Consider the following 20,003-nt stretch of genomic DNA (forward strand, 5'->3'; position numbering starts at 1 on the left):
TCTTGAATCCAAGTTGTTTGATAATAACATTACAAATGGTTGACCAGTGTGTAGTCACTGTGCAGTAACTACTCTTACTGTACTGACAGTCTTATGCTGTCAAATCAAAGTTCTTACTGCAAACTGAGTTTATAAAAGTATCAAAAGTAGTTTTTAATGCTTTTTTTTTATATTTTAATGCTTTTTGACAATAAATAACTCTTGTTTTTCTCGTCTCTTAGGCTCAGTTTCCAGACCAGACAAGTCCTCCACACACCCAGGCTCCCACAAACTCATCCAGCTACCCTCCATCCAGCTTTCATGTTCGCCCCAATCACAGCCATGGCCACGGACACATCCAGACCTATGTTAGCCCTGTTCTCGCCCCAAAGCCACCCACCAGTGCTCGAGAGGGACAGATGAGGAAAACGGCAACAAAACGCCTCATCAAGTAAGACCAGCCTTGCGTTGGATTCCATGTTACCTAATAGTGTACAGCCAAAAGTTTAACAAAGTCACAGTGTAATTTATAGCCCACTAAATGATTGCAGTGGGGTAGTGTTGATTGGCCCCTGCTTTAGGAGTGAGACAGGGTTCATGGGATCGGTGAGTTAAAGAGGACACGGCTAATGCTAATGAGAGTTCGAAAATGTGTGTAGTGGAGTGCTCCCAGTCTTTTGGCTGCAGGGTGTATCTGCCTGCTCGGTAAACAACCTCATCACAGGCCTGATTTCTGCATGAACCGTAAACAGAACGTGGTTCAGTGGAAGGACCCGGGCTCCAAGCGCTGTTTAAATCCTGTTTGGTTTGGAGATAAGCTGAAGAGCACAGAAGGGAAAATAAAAGGAAAAGAGTGAAACTGGGCAGAACTGCCAGCTATTTCCCTCACTTATTTTATGACTTTATTACTGCAACATCTGGCCAAATTACACAACAACAGCAAACCTTCGTGATCAGGGCGCGATTGTTACAATGTATGTGTTTTTAGTTAAGCCCATAGAGTAAGTAAGTTTTCTTCTTTCTGACTGTGCTTTTCTCTGTGTCACTTAATTCATTTATTGCAACTTTGCAGGCCTGCTGACTCTCTAAGCAGCTGAGGTTTAATGTTGTTGAGAGCGGTAGGTTGCACTGCACACAGCCCTTTCTCTGCTGATGTGTTGTGTTCAGTCATCTTACTTGACTGGACAAACTCAGCCTGGTAAGTAAAGAGTTAATAGGGCAGCGGTGCAGAGTAGGGGTTGTAGAATAGGTTAGGGCAGCCGGGTAGGTGCCGTGTTTGCTCCGGTGTGTGTGTGTCTGCCTGGCAGTTGCTGTGTTTACCCTCTGCATGTGGAATTCCAGAGCCCCCTCACACACTCCTCTGTCCTGCATTCTTGTGGTCGACCAGTGTGACAGGGGAGAGTGTGGGAAAAACGGAAGCTTCAGGACCAAAAATGCACCGATGGAAACAATGAAAAGAGAGAATAAAGAGAGGGGAAAAGAAAGAATGACAGAAAAGTAAACTCTGTCCAGGAGAAAGGAGATGATTGTTTGCAGAAAATGGTGGGATAATAAGTTGCTTCCCTTTATTTCCAGCGCTCATTTCAGGGGCAACTCAATACCTCTGTTATTGAGGCACATCTGAAATGCATCCCAGTGTAGGCCTAAGCTCCTCCAACTTATAATAGAATCACTGTGTTGGGTGTATTCAAACAGTTCAAGGTTATCCAGCCCTCCAAACACCTTCCTCTAGCAAGCTGTTGAACTGTGAAACTGTTGTTTGATACAAATTTACCTCCATTGATGTTGCCTGTTTCTCCCACGAGTAACACGCCACTGATGATCTGACAGCTGTAAGTTGAATCTGTTTCACAGAGTGACATTTGCTTCTTGGTCTTGTTTAGCAAAGGAAATAGAGTGAAGATTTTTGTTGATGTGGCCAAATGATTTCCTCTGTAGGCCTGCAAGACAAAATCCTACTAGAGAGCTATCCAGTCAGCTTTGTTTGAAATTGCTGACTCGAGCCAGTGATTGGACTGACTGACGAGTCAGCATTCTGTTTTATTTTAAGATTAATAGACCTTGGCAAAGTTTTTGAGTGACAGTGTCTTTGTTCTTTAAGCTCAGTTAACATGCAGTACACTTGCTTGAAGCAAATGTGGCTCATGTTGGTATCACACTCAGCAGGGCAGGGCTCTCTGGTCTATCAACATACCACAGCTGCCAACTCGAGGGGCTGCAAGGACTCAAAGTGGTATGACTTCAGTGAAGGCTTTGAAAGGAGCAATTTGTAACACAAATAAATGAGCCTGTTTGGTATTTTGTTTGCAAGGTTTGGCTAGTCGCAGCTGTAACTACGGAAACCCAGGCTGTCGTGTGGCATTACTAATAGGGTGACAATTACAGCAGCACCATTAATGTCAGCCTCGCTGCTGCTTTCACTCCCTATTAATCAGCCACAACAGTAGTTATTTTCACAGGATACTGTATACACACAGAAGCTGCCAAAAGTGTGTTTATGGTTAAACTTTATCCCCTTTGGTCAGTCTGAGTAAAATTAAGACACAGAGGCTACCTGAATGCACAAAAAGCAAAGCTGCATATCAGCTTTGTTTACATAATAACTTCAGCTCCCTGCGAGCAGTGTGAAATTTTCAACTTTGGGCTTATATATCATCTGCACATACTGCAAGTTCAGATTCAGTTCTCACCTACAGTGTTTCTGGCTGCTGCCTGGCTCTTGAAGTGACAGAGTGAGAGACTGTTGACAAAGAAAGTGATGTGAAGAACCCAGAGGTCAAGTTTTTTTTTTTCCTCTCAATATGAAAGGGGTTACTTCCTGTCGAGGTATGCCACGCTTAAAGTGGGCCAGTTCTATTTGTGGTTGTGTAATGGTATGAAAGAACAACTGTGCAGCCCCTTACAAGGAGGCAGTGTGTACCCTCATTACCGTGTTAATGCTCCTTTGGCAAGCTGCTGTTATGGGGCGAGAGGTTAATGCCAAGTAAGCTTTATTTATTGTTCCCCCTAAAAAATGCTTAACAGATTTAATGTATAAGGTTACAGACGTGTCTGCTCCTGCTCTACGCTTCAACAGTTCTTATAATGGTTTTCTCTGTGAAAGTACTGTATTTGCTCTCTGATTATGTGAAGGGCTATGTAATCTGTTGTCTATGATCTCCAGACTTCTGTATGTTCTTTGATTTAAATTTACCAAGTAAATACTGCACTATTGTATTCACTATTCACCCAATAAGAAAGACTATGTATGTGCATTTTCTGTCTGTAGCCATTGCCTGCAGTTCCACATAGTCAGTAATCACCATGATAATCTGTTGCCAATGTGAAAATCACCCAGGACAAGGAGCAGGAATTTGCCCCCTTTTTTTGTCACAATAGTTCATGAGAGGCACTCAGTAAACACTTAACCCCCACTAGTCTCCACTGACTACACACACAAACACAGACTATTTGAAATTGACTCAATGACTCATCAGACATCCTGCACACACATGGGCACAAACAATCACAAGTTGTCAAAAACACTTATCTTTATATATTTGTTTGGATGTTCCGCTCTAAGTAGAACAATACACTTGGTCCAGGACTGTGGAGAGTCGAGCATGATCTTTCAAATACAATTTGTCACTTTATAACCTCTCATGGAAGGATCTTTACTGACACTTCTCTTGTGTTTGATTAACAGGCAGACGTCCTCAGAGAGCTCAGCCAGTGGAGCCGTGTCCAGCGGCCAGCATACGGTCTATGAAGCCATCTGCGGTAAAACAGGTGGGTCTGGTGCTGCAGTTTTGCACACGCTTGGTAAATTATCGTACTGTAACTTGGCCTGTAACTTGGCTGTAGTCCGCAGGCAGTGGGGAAATCATGCCCTCTCTATGCCAGTGTCAGTGATTACAGCCAGGCATAGTGGACATTCCCCATGGAGGACTGATAAACACCACTGGATATTTTTACCCAGCTCCTGCTTGCACAGTGTTGTGCAGGATGTGTGCATTTTGCCCACAGTAAACGATAACTACATTGAAATAGCTTTGACGCTTTGTTTGAAGAGCACAAGTGAGGTTTTATTGGTTATGCGACAATGACTTGTGCTGTAGAGTTAGTAGAGTTGAAGCAGCCAGAAGTGGATGGGCATAAACAGACTTTCAAGTGCAGTAAAATGCTGTTTGATCACATAGTCTACATGTGTCTAAAACTAGAGGTCAGATTACTGCTTAAGGATAAAGAGGCATAACCATGATAACATCTCTCTTTTATAATGAGATCCAGTGATGGGAACAGTTCGGGCATTCCCATCTGTTGGCAATTCCTACGCGGTAGTAATTACTGTCTGTCCGCCAAAAGTTCTGTCCAGTTGTGCCCCAGAAATCGCACCAAGAGAAAGAAAAGGTAGCTCAGCCTTTACAGAGTTTGTTGTGGCTTTGCATGCAATTGTGGGCGCATGCACTCACGTGTGCCCTGTCACCCGGCCTTCTTTTCCACAGCTCTTTTCCATCCTGAGCGAAGTGTGGAGCTTATTGCAGTAACGGTGATATTAAGCAGTTTGCGCTTATGGACACATCTGTTTGTCTGATCAAGGGCATTTTCCAGAGACCTACTATACATTAGCATTTGCAAATCATACCAGTCATCACATCATGTGAATGTCGCAGTCAAGCCGACCCAGAGATCAGCTTGTCGGAAAAATACAGTAGCTGCGCACCACCCAGCCCCCAACCTAAAAAAAAAAAAAAAAATCTGTGCATGTGTCTGCGACCAGAACATTTCTTTTCATTCTCCCTCTTCCCCCCAAACTATGAAGGCTGGCTTAAGTTAACAAACATCTTACAAACTCATCAATTACTGTAATAGGATCCGTTGGGAGCAGCTTCTGAATTTCATGAATGCATTTTTTCCGTCGTTCAGGGCGCAAAGGGTGGGGGAGATGCCTCACTCTTGGCTTTGAAAAAAAAATATGTCTGAACCAAAAACAGTAATAGAAAAAAAACAAAAAAAAAACAGTAAGTACCAAAACCAGTTAGCAAGGCAGGTTTAACCATGCATTGAGAATGTAACACAGAGACTCCGTGTGGTGTTTTGGAAAGGGCGTGGGGGTGTGTGGTGGTGTGTGTGTGTGTGGGGGGGGGCATAGCCTTTGTGGGAGCTTAGGCGTGCGTCAGGTCTTTCTGGCTGCCCAGTGTACCTTTGTAGCGAGATGACTGAGCTCCCCTGATCGACTCTGACAGGGAGTTAGAGCGAATCCAAATGGAGGGCATTCTCTATGATCAGCTGTCAACCACCATAAATCACACTCTCCCTTTATCTCTCTCTTGTGCCCTCTTTAATCTCTTCCTCTCTTTACTCACACAACTCTCCCTTTATCCTCTGAAAAGTTTTCCTGCTCACTCACCCCGCTCCCCCTCCTTTTCTTTGCTTACTTCTTATGTGTTAATTTTTGACATAGGATGAGGGGAGGACTTTGATGAGGACCTATCAGATCTTACAAACCTAGATTATATCGACCACGTGTTATACAAACCTTGCCTTGAAGTTGTCTTGAAATTCTCAGGGCTTCACAGTCAGTGACTGTGAGGAGATTTATTGCTTTACTCAGTTTGAGAAGGAAATGAATGCTGCACTTGTGCCATTTTAATGGGAGTCTGATCATGTCAGGACGGATAGCTTAGGCCTCTATCAAAATAAGACTGTATGATACCTTGTTGGGAAGGAAAGGTAGCTACGGGCAGTCATCCGCTTTTCAGTTGTGTTATGCAAGTTATTGGATGTTCTATTCGAAGCAGTCACTGAAACACCTTTTTTAAAAACCATAGTGCACGGTTTTGAATTCCTTTGTATTTTAGTATAAGTTGCAAGCACAGAAAGATCCAAGCTGTGAAGATTTGTGGGGGATGCCTGATTCTGTTAGACTCGTTAGACGTTTTGGGTTAATTTGCCATTGAACAAATTGGTGACATCATTTCTCCTGTCATTTTTAGTTCCAAGTGACATCTCGAGTGGGGTATGGTAGAGAGAATATTGTCCCTTTATCTTTCTTTTGCTGAGCTAGAGGAAGCTGCTTCCAGCGGTCATGTCATCGGATTGGAAGTCGGGGGAGATGTTTTCGTTTTCCAGCTCAGTCAGGCCCCTCGGTGTAAAAGAGCACCAAAATAAACAGAGTACGCAGAGAGGGAATGAAAGGGAATACTGTTTGGGAGCACAAACACGACAGTTCTGACTGTACTTGGAATGCCTTTTCTACCGGATGCCTGGCCGCGTGCCAGCCGATAGGATGAGGGGCGAGCAGACTGACAGTGAGGCTAAGCACTGAGCTGACTGCGCTCAGATCTGCTGGTAACCACCTTGACCATGGATAATTAAAAAGATCAACAGAACCTTTACCAGGAGGGTTTTAGTGGGCTCAGCTGAAGAAAAACTCCTCTGGGTTTGACTTAAACGTTTCTGTGTGTACACATGAGGAAGACCTCCAGCTGCCTTTTTACCTCTTGGACTAATTTTTTCTTTCATCTGTTCCTCACCAGGTCTTTCTGTGTACCGCAAGCTGTTCCAGGGCCAGGAGCCCAGTCACAGATGACATGAAGGTGACCAGAGGCACGTCCTGCCGCTCTGCTGGCCAGACAGGTGCCTCTGCATGTAACCACATCCTCACAGAGGTGTATTCTGGGAAAGGACAACAGCAACAGATGAAAGCATGCCAGACATCGAACAGGGTCCTATTAATTTCTCTATGATACAGCCACAGACATGCGAGAGGATAGTCTGCCAGGCCAGGAATGCCCAGCTTTGACGCAGGTTGGGATTTTGTTGCGCAGCTCAACATCAGATGGCCTTTTCAGCCACCCCCCACCACCTCCCTATCCCCCAAATCCCCCTCAGCTACATTCAGTCCATATCCCAACAGTTGCCCGCCCTCATTCTCTCCACGCTACTGATGCCACAGAAAGATTTCACTGACAGATAGCCGTCAGCAGATGGTTCTTCAAGCGCTAGAGGTTTATTACTACGTTTTATTCTTTGCTCATGCAGTGGCATGTGCACCGCTAGCCATTCATGTAGTTTTTTTTCTTCCTAAAAAAACAGTTGAGATGGGGGGGGGTTCCATTATTCAAGAGATTGCCTGAGCAGCCTCTCATCTTGCTGCCATGAATGGTGAGCATGCTTCTGACAACTTTAGACAACTCCAGCTGCCAGTCCTTGTTGGAAGCCAAACAGTTGCCAAATGAGACTCTATGGCCATTGTCTAAGGATGCGTTAAAGTAGAGCATCCTTTGCTTGTAGGCTGGAAAAGGAAATTCTGATTGTTAGAGCTTAAATACAATTTGCTTGCTGCCTTGTTACCTGTTTACAAGGATGATGTAACACTGCTGAAGGGGGGTTTATGTCTTATATCAAGAATACAGTGAGCTTGTGATTGTTCTTGTAAACTGTGAAGATGTTGATGTTGTTTTCCTTGGATGGACCAAATTTCGTATCTTTGGTATGATAAGTAAATTATTGTTATTGCATCAGTATTTATTTGCTGTATATTATCTACCAAGAGGTCTTTGTGGCCATTTCTGTAGCTCAAAGCATAACTTAAAGAGGAATTATGGTTATGCACAGCCTTTCCTACAATGAAGGTTAATGCTGTACCAGCAGACCAATATCCTTGCGGATATTCAGTTTCTTGGGACCATATAGCGAGTTGACTCAGGGCGTGTTAATAGAATAAATCATCTCTGTTATGTCGATTTAGCATATCTTTATGATGACTTTGTCAGAAATACTTGAATTTCATGCATGTATTTGTCATATCAACTGATGATTATCATCAGAGTGGTTTTGCACAGATTGTAGTTTTCAATGCAGTACAACAGAGCTGGTTTTATTACACTTGATGGTATTGGATTTCTTTGTAGTGATCGATGTTGAACTTCATGTTGTGGATCTACTGCTGTTAAAGCCAGTGCATGCTGTATTACAAGAATCCAACAATAGAGTCCAAATCAATGTCTATAATCTACTGTGGCTATACAACATTATTTACAGTCTGATATTTCAATCTGTTTTGTTCCTGATTGTTTACAACACAAATGCATGGAACTGTAATATTTTTGGAATCATTTAGGCAGTTTGTAGCAAGCAACATTGACATGAACACCTAGAAAACATGAAAACATGCTGATCATGTCGGAAAATGTATTTGGTCACCACACATACTGTACACTTGGAAGTTGGATGTATTCACTTTGGTCATCTAAATTTACCTTCTTACCCTTTAAAATAAAGTGCTCTGAAATACTGTACGCAAATGTAAAAACTCAACAATAACGAACATAGAACGCTTCTATCCAACTGTTCATTTTTTAATTAAAAAAAGTGTTTCCAAGAGTAATAAGAAAAACATTTACAGTTTGTGATCTAGTTAAGTGTTCACTTAGTGACATACATCGTCTCATACAACAGAAAGGCTTCACTTTAAAACGAAACAATCCCTGGAATCACCATCCTGTTGCATTACAGAGGTAAACATAACCATGGAAATACTACTTTGAAATAAAGGTTGGTTTCCAGCATGTTTTCTTTTTTTTCCTAAGATCATTTTCATTTAACAGCATTTAATCCTAAATAAACAGTGTAGGGAGCCGTGGCGTACACAGCGTCAGTTTCCAGCTCGGACATTCGAAGGTGTCCTGTGAGTCAGGGCCGAGGGATGTGTTTGCTCTCAGCGAACAATCATTGTTATCTTCCCCTCTTTGACGTACTCCTGTCATGCTGAGCTCAGTCTGCATTCTCAGTCATTTTCTCTTTTTTGACTGCAATTATTTTATGTCCTCGAGAATGCAGTGGTCATTGCAAGACGATTATAGTTCTGTTCCTCTTTCGCTGAAAATGGGTTTTGAATATCAATGTCACGTAACACTGAGGTACAGGCTGTTCAAAATGCTGGAATATAAAAAAAAAAACAAAAACAAAAACATGAGAAACACTGATGTCAAAAGGCAATTGTTGAAGGTCAACAAGAGGTCTGATGGGTTTGAGAGCGCTGTTAGTGAAGTGGTGTTTGACGAGTCTTTTAGGTAAATGCTGCCAATGATTGTGAGCAGAGTGGTGGACTGCATCTTTGTTGTTCGTGACAGAGCTTGGGCAAGGCGGAAGCAGAGGGAAGAGGCACTGATGGAGGACAAACTGTACCACGCCCCCCTTTAACCCCTCATACCCGCTCCTGAGTAGTGCTGGGAGCCATCACATCCCGTGTCTCTCGCCGGGCCCTGAAGCTCTGAAGTTTAGCTGCACTTGCAGGACTTGACGACCATGTTGGAGAGCTGCTCGACTTTAGGGGAGCGACCCACATAGTAGAGGATGGTGAGGGGCTCCAGGTCCTGAGGAACACAGCAGGGTGAGGCGGATGCTTCGGGGTTCAAGGTGTTGTAGAGGCTCAGCAGCTTTAAGAAGGAGAGGAGGGAGATAGGGATCAGCAAACAAATCTCTCAAACAGGTTCATGACTTAAATGTGTTGCGGCGCATTGTCTCACCGAGCTGTGGGTGGTGTCTGCACTGCGTAGGTAAGGACAGGGCCCAGAGCAGAAGTTAGCATAGTACCCTTCAGGCTGATGGATCCACCTCCAGCCCAGATCCTGCCGGAAATTAATATATAGTGGTCGCACACAGCAGTTCTCCTCATAATTGCTGCAGACAAGAGAGGACAGCGAGGATTACACACAATTTTAAACACACAATTTTAAGAGTTGTATACATTTTCCTCCCTATGGCCTCACAGCCAGATAGGAGAAAGAAGTTCAGAAATTCCACTCTTAGGTGTGCCCTTATTTTCCCTCTTGGAGTCAGCCCAGGTGTCTTTGGTGCTGCCTGTCAGCCTGATGGAGGAAATCCAGAGCTGAGGAGACGGTGTGTTAAGAGGAGGTAACGTTTGCTAGTACTGGGACAGATCCCAACTTGTATCAGCTAATACCTGTGTCATGCTCGTCTGTGTGATTAACAGGTTTATTCCATGTATTCTGTGCCCATGCACTCTTCTTTCCTGCCATCTTTGTGACAGCTGATATTTATATTTCATGTTGCCATGGCTGGTATATTAGACAATATAATGTAACCCCCTGCCTGCAAGACAAAAATAGCTGCAATTTTTATTTGCAATATTTTTGAGTAGCCTGGTCAAAGCTCCAGAGCTGACAGTGCAGGTGCAGCCAGGGAAATTATTTTGGAAAGTTAAAGACAATAAAAATAGTCCAACAGTGCATAACATTTTCCAGGATGAAGAAATGTGCCTTACTTGAAGCAGTAATTGGTGTCAAGTGCCCGCTTGCGCCTGCGGGAAGAGGACTGGGCATCCAGCCTGTGGGGAGGGAGCATCATGAGGATGAGGTGGGGGTAGATTTGCTCCTTTTGTTTTTTCACACGGCTCAGATCGTCATAGTCTGCTTCCATACCTGCAGGGGCAAGTCAGTCAGTCAGTCAGTCTGGAGGATACCAAGAAAACACTGCACAAAAATACGAAAGATTTGTTGAGTTGTAAAGAGGCCTGGGCTTCAAGAACCACAACTTAACTCTAATCAGTGTAGTCAGTTGTAATTTTTACATAAGGATACTGTAATCTCCAGGCCGGGGGTTCATTCATTTCTGGCTCACTTTTCTTCCTTCTCCTTATTTAACACTGGTCCCTCTAACTTCCTTCTTTCCTTCATTTTCCCCCCTGGGCCTGCGTCTGCTCATCCAATCTACCCCTGATAGCTTAAGCAGTGGATATCTCAGGAGAGATGCTGCTGGTGGATATGTACGCCCCTCTTTAATTCGGGGCCAAACGTCTGAGCACCGTGGCAGCACATTCCTTGTGGCCAAGCCAGTCGGGAGTGTTCCCAGGACCGAGGGCCGGGGGCTCCGGTGCTAAGTGAGATACCAGATCAATTGTATTCCCATGCTCTGTGTCTCTCTCTTCCTCTCAGAAAGGAAACCCATTATCTTAACAAAAAGGTCCTCAAAGAGTATAACTGCTAGAGGAACATGTTGATCACTGGATTGAACTTTTTTTTAGACCAGTCTCATAATAAGGAGAGTATTGTACTGTGATCAGATTCTCAATCAGCCACACACCCTGCACAATGACTAGCTCATACTCAAAAACAATGCCTCAGGTAACTTTAATCTGGCAGTAAATACAGTGAAATAAAAGGCCTCTTGAGTCATTATTCAAATAAAGAAAAGAATCAAGAAAACTGACTAATTTTGATCTAAAATATTTGGAATTTCATCCAATCCACAGGATGGAGTCCACTCTGCCAGCACTGCATCACCAGATGAAGCTTCCTATAGGCAGATTTGTGGGACCATATTAAATATCAAAAGAAAAACTAATGACCAACCATTACATGCCAACTTCCACTTCTAATAATCAAAGTACAATTACAAAAATTACAATTTTGGAAACATCTAAAGCAAGCATTAAAACTAAAACCTGAACCCAAAAAGAACCTCTTATATCAACTGGTCCTGAGACCCACTAATGCAAATCATCATCCTAAAACCAGCAGTGCCTAATGGCGCTAATCAGAATAAACCAAATTTTTCAACAAACAAGAGATGCCTATCTGAAACATTAGACAAATCAAACAATTTAAACAAACAGAATTGTTATCTGGCTCGTGATCGTGAATACAAACTGGCAGAACATCTTTTCACTATGAAAGATCAAAAGCAGAGACTAAGTCTGACCAAATACAGAACAAGCAACCACAGACAGGACGACACAAAAAAATCTTGGAAACCTACAGAAGAAAGAGTCTGGACTCAGTTATGCACAACAGGTGAGACTGCAGACCGAGATGCAGTTTTAAATTGGTACACATTTAATCAACATAGAAATCTTGAAGATATTTGATTTACTGATTCCCCATTTTACAAAAATGTAAGAAGAAAATATATTTATTTAAGAGGGAGTTGTTCAAGATGTTTCAATGAATTGTGTGTAATTTTGTGAAATAAACATATTTGTTTTCTTTCTAAGAGTTAGATGAGAAGATTGATACCACTCTCTTTGTTGTATGCTAAATATGAAGCTGTAGCCAGCAACCAGTTAGCTTAGCTTGGCCTAAAGACATAAAACTGGGAGAAATACTAGCCTGGCTCTGTCTAATGTTAACAAAATCTCTTCAGTCAAGTAATAGTGGCACATCACCCCTATAAATACACACCTTGTTCTTACATTTCAGTGTTTGTATCAAATGACATATACTGTGTGTGTTTTAAGGTGCTGGTGGGTTGATTTTTTAACGTTTGGAAGGAGCTAGGCTAGCTGTGTCCCCCTGTTTCCAGTCTTTGTGCTAAGCTAAGCTAACCAGCTGCTCAGGGTAGCTTCATATTTACGATACAGACACAAGGCTTAAATCAATTTTCTCATAGAACCCTCACCAACTGAGCAAATAAGTGTATTTACCACAATGTTGAACTGTTCCTATAATATCATGCTATGCAGAGGTGTATCATGAACTGAGGGATATACAACAAAAACATTCCTGTGAATTTGACAACTAATAATCTTGACTTGCCTATTCTCCCTATTGAGGTCTTGTTTTTTTCTTTTTTCCAGTTGTAATATTCTTCATACGGATTTATATTAATAAGTTTGAATCCATGGCAATATTGTTTTCAACACTTCACACTATTAATACCTTGTTAAACTGAAATTCGAACTGGCTAAGGCAGGCTCATAACAAGCTGTAGGAAAAAACAACAAAGCCTGTTGATACAAACCCAAACCATCTTAGCTTGTCGCCTCACTGAAAAATGCAGTCTCACCTTTGAACTTGACCTCCAGCACCTCGTTGGCATTCTCAATAATGTCACCATTAGGCCTGAAAGTATGGCAGGGACAATGCACACTGATCTCCAGGCCAAGGTTGGTCTCTGAGGGGAAACAAGAGAAAAAGGATGTAAGGTGCTGACATTTTTCCCTGAGGAAAAATCCATTATTTTAAATGAACTAGTCCCCTTTGGCAGGATATGCGATACAAGGAAAATTCAACGTGTCCCACTCACGTCGGTACATTAACCACTCCCTCACTGTCTCTGTAACATCAAAGGAGACCCACTCAGGTGTTCCCTTGGTCAGGACGTTCTTGCCCCCAATGTAGCGCTGTTTGGCTTTGGGGTCGTCTTTCTGGAGGATCTGTGAGGAAAGATGAAAATGTGACCCAGCTGCATAAACTCTCTTTTTTACACACATACACACTGACACACAGAACCAGAGCTGTCTGTCTGAGCCAGACTCTCCAGGATGCCTTGGGCCAAACGTCTACTCTTCATGGAAAAAGTGACTCCCTGTGTTGATATCCCCATTTTGCAAGTTAATGCCTGCGTGTTACCCTCCTGCCAATGAGAACCTGGCTGTCCTTCACATCGGCAGTTCAGACTTTGAGTTTAGCTGGGTTCCTAGATGCAGTGTCAGACAGTTCAGACAGCAGGCTTCCAGATATCTCTGCGGGCATTCACATCCTAACTGTGTTATCATGTTGAGAACCCAAATGTACTGATGATGATGGAGGAAAACAAAATCTGCCTGTAACACTGTGTTTCAGACATTGTATGTGTCACACCCGTGCCTCTCTGAACTAAAGTGTTTATCTGTGGTGAGAAATGTGTGTGTTTGGGTGGTGAGTATGAGCACTTAGCCCCACAGCAGTGCTATGGATAACCAGGTTCCTGAACATTGTCAGCATCTAATCTGCCTTCCTGTGGGAAAGAGGGGCCAGAGGGCTGCCAGCGTCAAACCCTCTGCCAATCAGCTCCAGCCTGAAAAGTGTGGGGGTGAGCGAGCGGCTCCATTTACTCCCCCAGTGGGTGACCCGGCCTCTATCTCCTCTTAGGCCCCTGGAAACAATCTGAGGGCCTGACAGTCTGTATTCAGCACTGGCCAGAGCCTTGCCTCAGAGGCGGTATGCAGTCCGGAGACGCTTGTCTCCCTGGCAGGAAATGTTGGAACCTGATCATTACTCCTAGTCTCTCACGGGAGATTAATGAGGAAACTAAAAAAAAAAAAAAAAAAATCCATCCTTGCCACCCCACACACAGACATCTAACAGATGCAAGCGCTAACACACACACAAAAAAAACGCTGATAAACACACAAATGCAGGTGCAGATCTATAAACCCCCTGTTGAAAGCATAATGCCTTACTTGATCTAACAAGGATGGACAACTGCTTTGAGATTGACAGCTAAGAAAGAAGCAACTGCCGCATGGTAATCTAGGGTTTCTTAAAGACGGCTGTGCAAGCTCTTAAATTCGTCCTAATGTAGAATCCATTTGACTATAAGCACATGGAATAATGATCAGTGGATGAAAAGAGGAGAGAGGGAGTTGGACACCCTAATATAAATGTTTTCATCTTTCTCGCTGACCTGCACAGGCCTTCTGAGAGAAATTGAGCACATTACCCCCCTGCGCTCTGCTAACAGTGGAAATGAACGGTCAGGTCACACACCTGGTAGAGCTCAATCCTCTGCTCGTTTTTCTTGGCGCCGGGGTTGGGGATCCGCAGGGCTCGAAACTCAGCCCGGAACAAGTTGGTGGAGTTCTTCTCCATGGTCGAGACGTTGAAGCGGAATACCTTGGAGGTGATACCCTTAGGGCAGTAGGGGAGGTCATCTGCAGGTAAAGTGGAAATGATGACTCAACAGTGGCTCTGAAGATGTTATTAAATATCTCCTTTAAAAAAAAAAAAAAAAGATCAGATTGGAAGCCTCATTGTTTCTTTTGTCAGAATCCCTTTAAGCTCTTATCCATCTGTTACCTCATTGTGTACATGTTATCAAAGCCTATTTTCCACTGACATCCTAACAGGGGTGGACATGTTTACCTTCTGATTATTGATAAGTTTTTTTCAGAGGATTTCCCACTACCACAGATAAAAATAATAATTTTATTCTTTTTAACTATTTCTAGGCTGTTCCAGGGAGTCATTACCACAAACCATCTGCTTATGCTTTGTGCGGTCCGAGTTAGCAACAAGTTGAAGTCATGAAATGAAAACCAAATGTCCCATGTGGTGGTGGTGGTGGAGCAGGCTGCAGAGGGACGGCAGCAGCGTTCTCCTCCTCCCACCAGCTCTGGAGCCCAACAGGTGCTCGGAAGGCTCGGACAGAAGCCAAGAGCTTTAGTCGGGAACATGCGGGCTCACGTGCTGGAGCAGAACATTACCTGAGAAACCGCTGAGGAGGGCGACTCCATCATGACAGGAACCTCACTGGGTGCTTGCTTGACAAGCAATGACTTGCTGTGTACATGCTGTGTGGGTATGTGTATGTGATTGCACGGCGACCTTTGGCAGAATCAGCTAAACAAATGGCCACATTGTGATTCTATCTGAAAAGCTTCCTGTCGCAATGAAGCCTTTCCCCCTTTTATACCATAATGCCATTGAACAGTTTATTATTTTAACAGGCCAAGCACATGCAGTGTTGAGCAAAACAAGCACATAGCAAACTTTTTATGAGCCTAGTGGAAACAGTCATTTACAGCCAAGCCATGGCTAATTTATTACCCCAAGCTTAAGCTTTATTACCAAGCCTCAGATTTGCTGGTGGTTGAAAGGGGGCATTGCACCTTTAGCTGATTTGCACCTCGAGCTGTTTCGGTACAAATGGAAACTCTTTCTGTGTCATGCAAAAGGAACTTGCACATCTCCAAGTATCTGTACTTCATTTGACCCATAATCCTATTTCAGTGTCCTCCCAGTCATTATCTGATATTTCCACAAAGTTTTTTTTTTCAACTTTCCCTATTTATAGGTGACCTTTTCAGCATTCATCCCCAGCCAGATATCTGTCCAGTGTTTCCACACAATCTATAAGGAGGAAACCTCAGTAGCCTTTTCCTCCCCCTCACTCACTGCCCTGTCTGCCCCCTCCCCCTCTGCCTCCCCCACAGAAGGTGGAAAGCCCCACTTCGAGGGGAGATTTGAAATTCTAATCAAGTCTTTGGTTTCCTTTTGGATGACCTCATTTTTCCCATTGCAATGGTTTTAGGTGGATTTCACATTATGGCTTATTTTTGCCAAGGGTCTGAAAGGTAATTTGTTCCATGTTGGTGAGTGGAGGGGATTGCTTGTATAATTAAAATGAAATACATTCACTAATTTTCTGACCCCCGCCATTTTTACATGATAGCTCTTAAGACTGAGTGTCAGGATGCTAACATAAGTCTGACCTGTAACTTGCTGTATGTTAAGAAGCACAAATCAATACAGGGTTTATTTTCTTCTGGTAAATCCACTTTTCGAGATTGATATTAGAGATTAAAAAATATAGATTTAAACACTATGGAAGTAAAAATATTAGACCTATTGTCATGACTACTGATTTAGTTAAATTACACACTATTCTTAAAACAGATTCTACTGCAATTAGACAATTGAGTTTTATTGTAGGACTTTATCATTAACACGCTTGCAAAAGTCTATTTATAGTCCCACATAAAAGCCTGGATAACAAAATTATACCCAGTTGATCTCATTCTCATATTATCACTCAATTAATTTGAATGAAGATGGGCTTCAAATTAGGAATTTAGAGGTAAAGTAGTACAGAGCGCCTGGGGACAGACGTTTGAATAGCTCCGCAGTAAAGCTTCACATAAATGCCGCGCCCAGACGCTATCCACCACACCTCACACCCTGACACACGCCTCAGCCTCTTGTGTCTGGGATCCTTTCCTCTCGCTGATAAAAAAAAAAAAAAAAAAAACTCCCAGGAATCACCTCTTTTTGCCCTTTTGCCCAGAGGACTGTCTGTGATGTCAGTCTCTCCAGAGCTTGTGGAGGTAAACAAAGGAAATAGGAAGCATAAGGCAGCAGGTGCTAGCCAGCTGCTGAAGTGTCTAGGTCTCATGAAGGACAACAGAAATTTCTCTGGAAATCTGTTTGTTTGAGTGCTCTATTATCTACTTAAATCGCAGCATTTGGGATTTGAACTTGTTTGCATAATGCTCTCATGGAAAAGTTTGATTTTCACTCACCAATTAGCCAGGAAATTAACGTCAAAGTTTTAATAGACAGAATTCAAAGTGCTGCTTTTGAAGTGTCTCATTCGCTACTTCCTTCCTCAGGACTGTGGACATTGACTGTGGCCGGCCGCTACAGCAGATGAGATAATGTGATGGAGCTCTGTTCTGAAGAAAAACAACTTTTTTTTTTCCTCCTCACTTGATTAAGGATGAGGAAGCAAAAATGGTAAAGGCATGGGAGTCGTGTTGGGGTGAGGGGGTGGGGGGATGGGGGGGGTGGGGGCTGGGAGGGGGGGTTGTTTCTTTGGGAGCAGGCCAAAGACCTCTGTCTCTGTTTGTTCAGATGACATCATCTTTCTACTATCCCATATATCAGATACCCTGCTGTCCTCAGCGCTGCTCCTCAGTTTTTACTGACCCAACACTGAGTCAATGATTGGCTTATAATTTCACTGAACCTGCATGCTTCAGTGTGCAAGGCGTGAGCTTTCTAATTTTAACCCAGAAGAGTGTGTGTTATTGTGCCAAGTTTCACCCTTCAGTTGAAATATGTCTTTATCTCATTTATTTTTTCAGCTGTATTCGGGTTATGGTGGTATAATTAGTCACACTGGCCTTCTGATGCACCAGAAAAGGAAGATCAAGCTTACTGCCATGTCTAAACTTTGCGCCATCTCATAAATGGCAAATGCCTTGATTTGCATTAGTAGTAATGTCTACCTAAGTAGTCTGGAGCAAGTGGTGCATTCAAGTATGAGAGAAAAGTTTCTGTTTAACTTTTTAACTGTGCATGAAAAAAAAAAAGCAAAACTTGACCATAGTCCCAAACACTCCCACCTTCCAAAAACAGCGAATGCAAAACTCATTATATCCAGCAGGAATGAAAATGAACTACGCTGCAAAATTATCAAGGTGACAGACATTATGTTCCTACACACTGCAACATGCCCTGCTCTCTTTAAAAATTACATCATGGAAAGGCAGAGAAAAGTATTAATTAACATATGTTGGCACCCTCTCTTAATATCACTTGAATAATCTGCTTAGGCCACTCAGTGCTGCCACGACTAACTCAGGTTCCTGTCTTGTATTATCACCTACAGTATGGCCTACTGTATGAGACCAGCATGATGTGTCCTGGGCACCTGGCCACCACTGATCCCACTCCTTAGACCTCTGTTTGTTTTGGGAGCTCTGGCTACCTCTGACCAGTGGATAAACCCCAAGCTGTGTATTTTGAATGTCAGAAGTACTTTGTGGGACCTGTGAAATGGATTTGATTCAGGACTTAGGCTGGAACCGGCAGAGGCTCTGCTCAGTGTCACAGCACAGCATAAACACCTGTTGATTTTAAAATGGTAACACACCAAGCACTAACCGACCTCTGACCGTGAACAGGCACAAATCCAACTCCTCCACTTACAAACTGACTTTCTCTTGGAGAATCTGCTGCTCACTCAGCTTCTGTTTCTGATTTCTGGAACAATCAATGGACCATACTTTATACAGGAAATACCAATATGGATGAACAAGGGAATTAGATCATAACACTGAGCTGCTCAGCTCCTGGCTACTAGAAAGAAATAGTAGGGAAATAGAGGTGAGAGAGTCGTAACAGTGGATGAAAAATATTGGGAAACTCACGGCCAGAAAATGGAAATGAGGTATTGGAGTTGGCAATAAATACTAGACTTAACTGCCTGAGAATTTTCCCCGCTTAGGAATGTGTCAGACTTAAACTGGAGTTCCCATGGCTTTGCTGCGAGGTATGTATGAGGAATGGTGCTCATTCCAATTAGACTGTTTACTTTGCCCTCTCCTTTGCGCGCCGCTCCACTGCTCACAGGCGCGTCTGTGCGTAAAAGCTGCACAGACACGAGTGGACTTAACGCCAGCTGGAAAAATGAGATCCCTGTTTTCTACACTGTTACCTCACCTATAATAATTTTGTATCGTGGCCAGATAAAAGTTTTATTGGCTAAAATACATCTGCACAAGTGAGTATACAAAAGTTGCAAAAGAAGAATCTGGATAAAAATGTTGGCTGCATGGCGCACTGGCGAAATAAAATATATTGCCAATCACAAATAATCTCTCACGCCTAGAATATAAAAGGTTGTAGTGTACTGGGTGGGGATTGGGTGTTGCAAAAAAAGACACTCGAATAAACATGAGTAAAGGCAGTTCACTTACTGTTTTCTGGTGGACCACTGATCATGTTGAACTTGTAAATCTCTTTGGCATAGTACTCAGTCTCCGTGTTATCCTGTCCACAACTCTGCTGCCTGTCTCTTCCCAGTTCCTCAATGAGCTCCTTGGTGCTATTATAAAGGGCCAGAACCTGAAACGGTACTTGACTTGGACCTGTTGTTTGAGGCGGACTGGTCAGCCGGAGTTTACTTAGGATCTGTCCCCGGACCGCCTCCACTCTCTTTTTCTTTATGTGGTCAATGTCCACAGTGGTGCAAGTGGATAGCGACAAAGTCATTGTCACACAGTTTGAGAGGAGGAAAAACAGAAGTGCTTTGCCCAGATTCATATTTCACTCTGCGTTCACTCACAACCGAGGCTTGTCAAGTAAAAGAAGAAAAAAAATTAAAAACAAAACTAAATTCCGATTTGAATAGAATCCCTTTTCTCTTTTCATTCAGGTTGTGAGTGAGTTCTGTTCCTGCAGGAATCCCATTTTCTCAAGTGCTATGTCATCTTTGCAAAATGCGCATTTGCATTGGAGCAAATCCGTGCCATTTTGGAAAATAATCTCAACTCCTCATCAAAACTCTTTATCCTACTCTTCATTCCCTCTTGTCTCATGCAAGCATCTCTTCCCTTCTTCTTAATTTACAGGGCACCGATCTCTACACCGTGGTTCAGTTTCTCCATTGCACTGGGCTCTTTCCATCCACTTGTTCTTTTGGAGTCAGTGCGCCTTCCTGCTAAACTCCCTGCAGTCCAGCCTCAAACACTCTCAGGCGCTTTCCACTCTCACTCACACTTTATAGTCACAAGCTGTGACGTTTTACCGAGGGAG

At 43.1% G+C, this 20,003-nt stretch overlaps 2 protein-coding genes across 3 annotated transcripts in view; one reads left to right on the forward strand and one right to left on the reverse strand.

Moving 5' to 3' along the window:
- Nucleotides 1-8,531, forward strand: part of ttll5 (tubulin tyrosine ligase-like family, member 5) — a 48,590-nt gene extending 40,059 nt beyond the window's left edge. For both annotated transcript variants that reach the window (XM_056393261.1, XM_056393262.1), the window contains 3 exons: nt 222-430; nt 3,665-3,747; nt 6,498-8,531. In XM_056393261.1, the coding sequence (XP_056249236.1) occupies nt 222-430; nt 3,665-3,747; nt 6,498-6,550 (345 nt within the window). In that variant the 3' untranslated portion in view covers nt 6,551-8,531. The remainder of the gene's footprint in view (nt 1-221; nt 431-3,664; nt 3,748-6,497) is intronic.
- tgfb3 (transforming growth factor, beta 3) lies at nt 7,820-19,927 on the reverse strand. Its single transcript, XM_056393263.1, has 7 exons — nt 19,166-19,927; nt 14,454-14,617; nt 13,009-13,138; nt 12,769-12,876; nt 10,250-10,406; nt 9,492-9,645; nt 7,820-9,401 (listed from the first exon to the last, which is right to left on the reverse strand). The coding sequence occupies exons 1-7, from the start codon at nt 19,509-19,511 to the stop codon at nt 9,243-9,245; spliced, it is 1,218 nt and encodes a 405-aa protein (XP_056249238.1). The 5' UTR covers nt 19,512-19,927; the 3' UTR covers nt 7,820-9,242.
- Between the last annotated feature and the right edge of the window lie 76 nt (nt 19,928-20,003).

This window comes from Seriola aureovittata, chromosome 13, assembly GCF_021018895.1.
Source record: "Seriola aureovittata isolate HTS-2021-v1 ecotype China chromosome 13, ASM2101889v1, whole genome shotgun sequence".
Classification (NCBI taxonomy): Eukaryota; Metazoa; Chordata; class Actinopteri; order Carangiformes; family Carangidae; genus Seriola; species Seriola aureovittata.